Source organism: Triticum dicoccoides, chromosome 2A, assembly GCF_002162155.2.
Source record: "Triticum dicoccoides isolate Atlit2015 ecotype Zavitan chromosome 2A, WEW_v2.0, whole genome shotgun sequence".
Classification (NCBI taxonomy): Eukaryota; Viridiplantae; Streptophyta; class Magnoliopsida; order Poales; family Poaceae; genus Triticum; species Triticum dicoccoides.
Window position 1 is genome coordinate 663,139,035 of NC_041382.1, and position 9,825 is coordinate 663,148,859.

The 9,825-nt window shown below is 42.2% G+C and overlaps 2 protein-coding genes across 2 annotated transcripts; both read left to right on the plus strand.

Annotated features, from left to right (window-relative positions):
- The first annotated feature begins 776 nt into the window (after window positions 1-776).
- On the plus strand, window positions 777-2,336 carry LOC119356060. Its single transcript, XM_037622959.1, has 2 exons — window positions 777-1,193; window positions 2,055-2,336. The coding sequence occupies exon 1, from the start codon at window positions 830-832 to the stop codon at window positions 1,190-1,192; it is 363 nt and encodes a 120-aa protein (XP_037478856.1). The 5' UTR covers window positions 777-829; the 3' UTR covers window position 1,193; window positions 2,055-2,336.
- Window positions 2,337-3,516: 1,180 nt separating this feature from the next.
- LOC119356061 (transcription factor bHLH112-like) lies at window positions 3,517-9,427 on the plus strand. Its single transcript, XM_037622960.1, has 9 exons — window positions 3,517-3,583; window positions 3,684-3,761; window positions 6,006-7,134; window positions 7,215-7,809; window positions 7,921-8,043; window positions 8,127-8,204; window positions 8,303-8,368; window positions 8,807-8,845; window positions 8,941-9,427. The coding sequence occupies exons 3-9, from the start codon at window positions 6,854-6,856 to the stop codon at window positions 9,085-9,087; spliced, it is 1,329 nt and encodes a 442-aa protein (XP_037478857.1). The 5' UTR covers window positions 3,517-3,583; window positions 3,684-3,761; window positions 6,006-6,853; the 3' UTR covers window positions 9,088-9,427.
- The last annotated feature ends 398 nt before the right edge of the window (window positions 9,428-9,825 follow it).

Genomic DNA, 9,825 nt, shown 5'->3' on the forward strand with positions numbered 1-9,825 from the left:
AACAAGCATGGTAGCTTATTTAACTTTGTTATAACAAATATTGTATATGGTCAGTCGAGGATAAAAGTCTATTTATCAACTTGGTTAATCTGGTTGCAAGAGGAAATCTAGGGGGTGCTTCTTACACTTCAGTATTTGCCATTGATATTGGCAGTTCTCTATGGTACTCTGTTTGTATTACTTTTACCTTTATTCCTCCATGTTTGAGTACTTGCATTGCTATTGCTTTTGACTTTATTCCTATGATGCATGCTGCTGACGACAGCGCCTCAATGTGAACGTTCCAATCATTTGATAAACGTTCTGGAACCTGTGAGCAATACTTCTTACTGGATTTTAAGTTTCGTCACCCATATACCGTCAGGTACTATAACAAGGCTATTGTTAAGATCATCATTAATTTTGTCTGCCCATCTAAAAGTTAACCTTTCTGACCTTACACTTGCACGCAACTCTATCATGATTGCTTACAAGGGGCGGCTTAGTGATTCAATCTCTGACTATAAGGCAGCTTAGTGATTGTCATGTTTGTTTTGCTCAAATCAAAAGAAAATTGTTTTGGTACTTGAAACTGTTTGAGTGGTAAAATATTATTTTAGCCTTTTAAGCATAAATTTATTTATTTGTATCCGTTGCAACGCACGGGCTTTTTTTCTAGTACTATAAAAAAAAGAAATACAAGAGCACAAAATTTAGGGTAAAGAAACTCTGATTCTCCATCGCGCCTCGAGCTGTAGCCAACCGACCCGGCGACCCGAGCCCGACATCGACCACATCATACATACAAGGCACACCTCGGCGTCAGCCGTGCGACTCACCCTTTTCCCCCATGTCGGACGTTTACAAGAAAGCCAAGCCCGGCCGCCTCGTCTTCAAGGGCGGCGAGGCCGCCACCCTCCGCAAGCCCAAGAAGCAAAAGAAGAACAAGAAGCCCGCCGACGATGTCCCCGCCGACGCCGACGCTGAAGCCGCCGCCGCTGCTGCTGCCGCTGCGGCCACGGAGGGCGCCGAAGCCGGCGGCGACTACACCATCGACGCGGCGAAGCGGATGAAGTACGAGGAGCTGTTCCCCGTGGAGACGAGGAAGTTCGGGTACGACCCGTCCAACGCCGCCCGCACCTCCCGCGACCGCACCGTCGAGCAGGCCCTCGACGACCGCGTGAGGAAGAAGGCCGACCGCTACTGCAAGTGAGGTCAGGCGCTAGAATCTAGGGTTTGTTGATTCGGCGGAATCGGTCGCCTTAGATTGTTGCGCTCGAGGCGAATTAGATTGGTTTCTGGTGTTGAAACACATGGATTAAGTTGTCGGGGAACTGATTTATGTTCGATTGTTTAGTTTGATTTGGTATCGATATGAATTATGAAACAGCCATATGTGATGTGTTGCTACTTTTGTTCAATGTTTGATGCACATTGGCAATACCAGAGTAACAATCTATTTATATAATCCACAATTTCGGATGCTGCTGTTATCCAACTTTTGAGTGTAGATGTGGAAGTTGCTAAAATACCTGAGGGTTGGTTGGATCCTTAAAGTGTTGGTAAACAGGGTAATGTAGAAATCCACTGACCAGGCTTACTGCTATATCCAAGGGGATTGAGTCACAGTGAGATTATTCTTAATTTCTATAATAATAGTTGTCATGAGGTGTGAATGTTATATACTGTTTTGTTAGTCTTAAACAGGTGCTTAGCATTGGCAGAGAGGTGAATACTCACTGTCATAATAACTGACGAACTTCAGCTGGTAGTGATACTTGTGGGTTATGATCGGGTTATCTTCGTATTATTTTTGGCATTGTTCTGGTCCCTTCTTCTGGTAGATAAACGTTACACTTAGGACAAAACTAACTATGCTGTTGTTCTTTCTTCATTGATGGGAAGAAGGAAGACCCACTGCCCCGTGTTCTCCTTTTGCTGGCCATGAGCTCATTTATCATCTATTTTTTGATTGTGTATAGAAATCATGGCATGACATGACAATGAAATGGTGTGTTTGTATTGATGCTCATGTTCAAACCGAATGTAGCTTGATTTTTTTTCTTACTTGACAGGTGATTAACTCATCTTAGTTGTTTGCTGCTGTGATGGACAGAAGGCTCACTTCAGTTGTTCTCAATGTATCAGAAGGTGCACCTTTGGACAACTGTTAGTCCAATGGTGGCATATGTAATAGAGCTAGTCTCTGCAGCGATCAAGCAATTCCTTTATCTTGCATGTTTTGTACTAGTAAACACATGTGGTATAAATCTCATGTTCACTCTCGGTTGTCCGTTTTGGTCAATTGGATAAATGGTGTATGCTTGGTACATGCCAATTTATAACTGTGTTTTCCATTCAGCTGTATCCTTTATTTCTCTACTAGTTTTGGTTTCATATTCTCTGTCCCCAAGTTGTTGCTCGCTAAGGAGAATGTATGTTCCTTACCTTCTGCTAGCAACAGTCTGACAAACTTGATCAACATCAGACGGCGTAGTAACATCAGGTACTTCCTGCCCTCTGTTTGGGTTATTGTGGATTTAGACTGCACTTTACTACATTATTTGGTGCGGCTGGCACAAGGTTTGCCAGAAGTATATGTTTGAGCTTCACTGTTTGAGGCAAGTTATGCTGTGTTTATATTAGGGTTCCTGTGGCAGTGGGCAGGCATGTGAAAATGCCTTTCTGCATCACTTAAAAACTTATTGACAGTGATATGCATCCCTCTTTTCAGTATGGCCATCATCTGGTGGTATGGGTCTAAAAGAGTGTGTAAAGGATAATAATATGAAAAACTATTCTAAGAATGCTTTAATCTTTTGGTAGACTTTTAGAAGTTTGATGCTCATTCTACTCCCATCAATAATTCCTTGAATTATTTTATTCTGCTCGTCTTGTACTACCATGCATTTTTAAGAACAGTAGGAATGATGTTGGCTGACAAAAGTGAACAGAATTACTAAACTGGAAATTTGGAGGGAGCAATGCCACATGGCAGCTAGACCAGTTTATAGATTGCTTCTGATTAAATGCATGCCCGAGTGTTTGGAAGCTCATTGTTTTTACAGGATTGCTGGGTGCCTTAGTTGCATTGTGGTTTTCATTTCTGTTTTTTTTCTTTCTGCGAGGAGCGTGAATTGAAATATTTTCTCATGTGAGCCTCATGTTGATCTGTTGCATCTTTTTCTGTTGAACTGATCCAATTCATTCAGTTTGACGGAAAGTGTGTAGTTCTTTGAGGTTCCTCCACTTGCATTTGGTAGTTTCGTACTTCTGAACAACTTGTTCGTAATGTGTCTTTTTGTCCGCTTTGTTCAAACCTTTTCTGGCAAAACATGACCTCACTTAATGTATCTTTCCATTGTCATCTATCTTTGTATTAATCTTCTGATTTTCCAGTTCAGTTGGCAATTGACATGGTTACATTCTTGTTTGAATTAGTTTATCACTATCCTGTTTTGCTTCGACTTACTCTCAAAATATCAAATACCTTTTAGTTTTTTACTATGGTTATGAAATTTTACAGTCTTTACTAATTGTTACTATGCCCAGGGATAATGGTCGTTCTACAGGAGTCAAAGTTGCTTTTACTCTAATTTCACAGGTACAATGGTTTATAGCTACTGCTGAGTTGCTCTCTGACGAGCCATGACTTGTATCCTTTTGCATAATTTTTTTATTCATTCATGATTTCTCTTTTACAGCTGTGCCTTTTGGGCATGCGTGCTAGCAATAAGGTCCGGGAAAAAATTGATTGTTGATCCTGTTCCTACCATTTCCAGGTAACTTTCTCTATTTCTCTATGACTATATCTGGCCTTAACATGCTTTTACGTGCTTGAGAAAGCAATATCAGTAATACCTCAACCATCCTCTTTTTTTCGAGAAAATGCAAAGGACTCTTTGCGTTTCATTGCATTGAAAAGATGAGAAGATACAATCCTCCTAGGAGGTGGTGGTTACATCCCATTTTTTTGCCCTTTAAGGAAATGTAAAAGCTTGGTGCTTCAGTGTATTGATAAAATGGAAAAGTTGGTATTTACAAGCCTAAAGTTAAGCTGAACCCCAGCACGCAGACACATTAATATCTCAGAGGCACTCACATAGGGCAGCAGCAGGTTGAGGCTTCCTGCGCCTGCCATAGCCCAGGAGCGTGCCTCCGATTTGATTTGTTGGACCAACTCGTAGATGTCTGGGTGCTCCTCATCAAAGGTGCTATGAGGAAAGGAACATATATCAAGTCTAGACTCTAGCTTCAGGTTGCCTCATACACCATCATGTCGTTGTATGGCTTTCTTATTAAATTTCTGACGGAACCGGCTTCATCAGCAATTTGTATGGTGATTGAAGTGCATTGCACCGCCCTTTGAATCTAATGCGCTCATCTGGACCATAATGGGCAACGCACGCTTCATACGTCACAACAGATGATCTCAATATTAACTATCCCACCAAACCGCTCCACAGAACTGCCGTTAATCATTGGTCAGGGAGGATGTGTATTCTCAAAGGACCCGTATCTAACGCATTTGCTTGTAGATCCTTCTTATGTTCACGCTGAGACATCCAACTTTAATCCTTCAATTTCGGCCTCCACTAACCTGAGGTCGTCACATGTGAGTAAGAAGTCTTTGCATTAAGTTTTGAAATGAGGTTATCCCTAGTGCTTGACACGAAAGAGGTCAACATAGAGGAGAGAAAGGCTCATTCCTATTCGGTCATTAAAGCCCACAAGGAATTCTTGGTATGCTTTACCTCTTATTCTCTATTAGAATGAATGGTACGCATGCTTCCCACTGGATATCCATGCTTTATGTCTTTCTCTTCTCTGAAAGTTGGAAGGCCCCCCATCCTTGTATGCATCCAGGGTGATTTATTGGCAGGTGTTATAGCTCCTGGTATCTGGTCTTGGTTTTCTAAAGGATGTTGTAGCAAATAAGTAAGGGACAGTTTTTTGGGGCTAATGGCCGGCTGTGGAAATAAGCTGCCCCCTACCCAGCTTATTCTAGAAGCTCAACCTAAAATTTAAATTTAGAAGATCAAGTTATCAGGGAATCAACAATTTTATCTCTAGAATGAATTTGATATTTCAACCAAGTATCATTTAGTACCAGAACTATTGCTGATTCTGGAAGAAAGAAATATTCCTTCCTTACCTACCTTTTTTACGTGTATAATACAAGCTGTGTCATCATTAGCTTTTTGTTGCTTTCCAGAAAGGGCCTTTGGTTTAATAGTTGTTAAACAATTACGTAAAGAAAAGTAGTCTGCTCTGCTATGACTTTCCCTACGAACATCCCTTTTTATCTGGATTACATTTCCCTAACCAAATACAGATACCAGTCTGCTGATGGTGATTGTTATTTAAGCGTATTTCCCCTCAACGGTTCAACTTGAGCCTCTTAATTCAATCTGGGGACCAGTATTTATTTGTCAGATTAGATGATAATATTGGGGTGTTTTATAAAGGGTAGGATGGGAGCAGATGCTTACGCCACTGGTCTGCAAGTTTATTGCTTAAGAGGTGAAGTGGTGTTTACTTTCCATATCTTGAGAATTTTAGAGAATGCTAGGAGTTTCAGAGAAAGTGATTCTGTCATTTGAGTTTGGGCCTCAGAGTTATCGCCTTTCAAGTGTACTTGGAGTATGCTTTGCAAAGTATCTTTGTTTGTCTGATGCCACCCTGTCCTAGCCTCCTAGGTATCTTCTATTATCTGTTGATGCCTCGATGGTTATAGTTTGGACATTCAAAATACTAGTCGGCACAACTCTATGTCACGGTGCTGCCTGTAAATGAAAAAAATATATGGCCCATTACAACCCTTATCATGTGGCAATGTGCTACCCCAGTTAGCTTCTGGAATAGCTAACTTGAGTTTATGAGTATCATGCTTTTGTTAGACTTGCGGTGGAATGGAGGGGGGTCATGTGATTTTTTTTCTTTTACAAAGTGTTATGTCAGGATTACTAAATCTTTGTAGTTTCTTGTCACTAGGAACTTAAAAAGCTGTGGTACTGATTTTTCAGGTCGCAGATCTCCAAATTGCATGTTTTTTCAAATGTTAGAGCATGTCCAGATGCTCCTTCCCTTGGAGTTGGATTGTCAACAGGTTCGAACTAACTTGAAACCTACCCTGGCACACCAACACCCCTCGTCCACTCTCAGCACAAGATGGCAGGGTCTTTCTACTTGTGTTGACTGAAGTCTCTCTCCTCTCCACAGTCCAGACTCCACAGTATACAGCTTCCAAAAACTATGGTGTCCCTTTATGCTATGGTTTAGGTGCCATGGCATCATTTTAATAAATAATAATCATGCCACTTTAACCTTTTCAAGGAAATATGAGTCCAAATTAGTGTAACTATATTCGTAATGAGGATATATTACTTGAGTCACTCGACATTGTGTGCTCATTTTTCTTGAAATTAGTTCTCTAAAGTAGAACTGCTTACTGAACATACAAGTCCACTGTGTGGTGCACGATGGCACACACATCCTTTCAGAGGAATGTGCAAGTGGGAGAATGAGAGACTCACTGCCTGTAGCAAGTACCTTCCTATCTGTAACATAATGATTTTCCACCAAAATGTTCTTGATATTGTTCTCCTTCCCACTCATTAGGATCTGAAATTCCCTCCAAGCTTACCAAGTTATGGGGTTTAATAATCAATTCCATCTCACTGCATCCCACAAGTCCCACCATACTGATTACTAGAAGTAGATCACTCGAGGTCAGGTGAACTCGTGCCAAGTAAAAGTAAAATTGACAACCTCTTAGAATTTGAAAGGATCTCATCAGGCACACGTCGGCATACACTCTGAAAAGACCACCATGGGAAGGTGAGAAGAGAAGGGAACTCCATGCACCTATAAAATGACCCTATCCATCACATCTTCTGCAGCCAAAGCATATTTCATGGACGAACATGCACCTGAGATTCCAGTTAGTTATAGCAGCTCCTCCACTTCACCAGCCAGCAGCGTCTGGGAGAGTCACGAGATCATACAGAAGCATGCACCCTTCCCCTTATGGAGCCCCCACACTGGCACACTCCTTGCCTCTGCGGCCACTGACCCGGCAACCTTCTGCGAGGACCCCTCTTCACCAGCCCGCACACACCTTCCAAGCAGGCATCTATGGAACCAGACTGACCTGTGAGTATGCACGTCTCACACTTGTTGATGCTTGTTCAGTGACATCTGACAGAAGTTAGACCATGAAACAACCTTTTCAGTAGCATGGGAGCTCATGGGAGCAGCAACGAGCTTGGCGGGAGCAGTGGCCACGGAAAGGACTTCCTTTCCTTGCTCGAAGCGAGGACGGTGATGCCAGAAATGCTCGATGATTTCTCCTCGGCGGCATGCGACTACCTCAAAGGGATGGACGGCAGCGACTACAACAGCATCTCCGGATCAGCTTCCTATGGTTTTGACAGTGGCGGTCCGTACGCTGGCCCCAGTGCTCTGCCCGTCAGCTGTGATGGGATTGCGAGCTCTCCACCAGTGTACCTTGGGAACAGTACCTTTGTGCAAGAGAGCATGATGGGTTGCATGCCAAGCCACAACCACGAGGTAAAAGATGGTTCCCAGCAGCAGGAGCTTGGAGCTCCCATGAATGCATTCCTGCAGAAAACGCTTCCTACTAGTGTTGCAATTCATGGAAGCCCTCTGGGTTATTCTGGCTCTGGGAGTGAAAGGGTTTTTCAGGAGGGCCGAGTAATGCAGGTTTCATTTGGTGCTAGGATTTCACCAGATGCAATCTATGCTAGTGGTTACAGATCAAAAACAGAATTGTCAGATACCAATCAGCATGAGCAACGTACTGTTTCGGTAAGATTGGAATGCTAAATTGTATTGCTAACTAACGGCAGAGTAGAAGTTATTGCTGTTTACAATGTGCTCTACAATCTACCTGTGTACATATGATTCTTGAATTTGCAGGCAAGGACTGGTACAGGTCAAAGTGGTGCTGCAGGTGATCCTAAGAAGAGAAAATCAGAGGAAAAGTTGGCAGGCAACGGAAAGAGGTCGAAGAAAGATACTTCAAGTAGATCACCTCCCAAGGTAACTAACAATGAAGATTATTTGACGAACTGGTTTAAACTCTCTGAGAAGCATCCGATCAACTTATTTTGAGCCAAACACAGGCAGAAGTGCCTGATATGAAGTTGGGAGAGAGAGACAAGATCATAGCATTGCAGCAGATCATCTCACCGTATGGGAAGGTACAAATTCTGCAAGTATTGCTAAGTGAAAATAGTGAGATGACCTTCCATTCTTCTCTTTTTATTGCTAACTCCATCTAAAATTTGTATTTTATCAGACAGATAGAGCATCAGTGTTGTATGAAACCATCAAGCACATCGAATATCTACATGAGCAGATACAGGTTGATATCATCATAATCCTTTTCAGATAAGCCGTATGTTTTGACTTGCAGATGTTACTGCCAAGGTTTCAAAAAAAATGTTCTGCAGCTGAGCCATGTAGATACGTCCTGTAGCATAAGATACAATGAATACTCACACCGACGGTTTCACATTATCGTTGCACTTCACTAAGCATTTGCTGCCTTGACTTGCTATGCCTGTTTGTTGGCGGATTTCCATGCCATTCTTTTTCTTTCGAGAATGAGGATTTCCATGCCATGTCAAGTCTTGTCTAAAGAAAGATGATGTTGTCGTCGTCTATAGAATAATTAACATAAAGAATAATGTCACTCACACAGTCACGAGTCACAACCAGCACTACACCTTTTCTAAAGTTAGGTAATAATGCCAACTGTTAGTACCATGCTGACTGCTTGCCCCTTTTCTGATTTGGACAGCTATTGAGTGAACCCTACATGAAGAATAGCACAAACGAGGTAGTGGCATTGAATTTCAGAGATATGTATTTTTCTCTTTTCTAAACCGTCTTAAACGTACCTGGTAATGACTTGCTATCATAAACTCTTTTCAGGTGCCCTTTCAATGGGGAGGTAAAGAGGAGGATTTGAGAGGCAGAGGGCTTTGCCTGGTCCCTGTTTCGTGCACCCCGCAAGTTCTCCAGGATAATAGCCTGCCGGACTGCTGGACGCCGGTGTACAAGAGCTCCCGGTACCAATGATCCCAGCGATCGCATGTTTCCATTATCACCTCTACTTGTCACGCTCATGAATTGGTTGGGGTGTTTACGACTTTACGGATAGTCGGTTATTTTGCTTGCGTTCTCCTTGTTTTTACTTTACTATACTAGTTTTGTTTCCGCTGTATTGTATGGTGGCCGATGTGTAGTATAGAATAACAAAGTTGGGGGTCTTAGATCTTTGGCTTTGTGCGAAAACGGTGCCGATTCAGGCTTAGCACTCGCTATTAGGAGAACAGTATAACTATTTCCGTCTTTTGAAGGTTGAACCGCACTGCTTGTACTCGATATTTCCATGGCATTTTACCCTTTGATTTGATTTGCTACTTGATGGCACGGCTGTTAGCATAGATATGCAGATATGCACGTCCAAAAAAAGAGAGGAAATATATGTTTTTTTTAGAAGAAAAAGAGGAAATATATAACTCCGCCTATGTTGTCGCAACATAGCCTGTCCTAAACCGGATAAAGGAGGAGGGTTGTGATAGGTTTGGTGAGCCAACATAAAAACTCTTATGAAGATGAAACCTAAAAGATTTTCATTGGGGCGTAACCTTCTCAGCGACGCGCCACATCGGATACGGGTTTCACCTCTAGCCTACCCTAACTTGTTTGGAACTAAAGGTTTTGTTGTTGTTGTTGTAAAAAGAGGAGATATATGTTTTTTTAGTAGAAGATGAAATATATGTAGCGACGTGTAGGCAAATTATGGGCCAAATG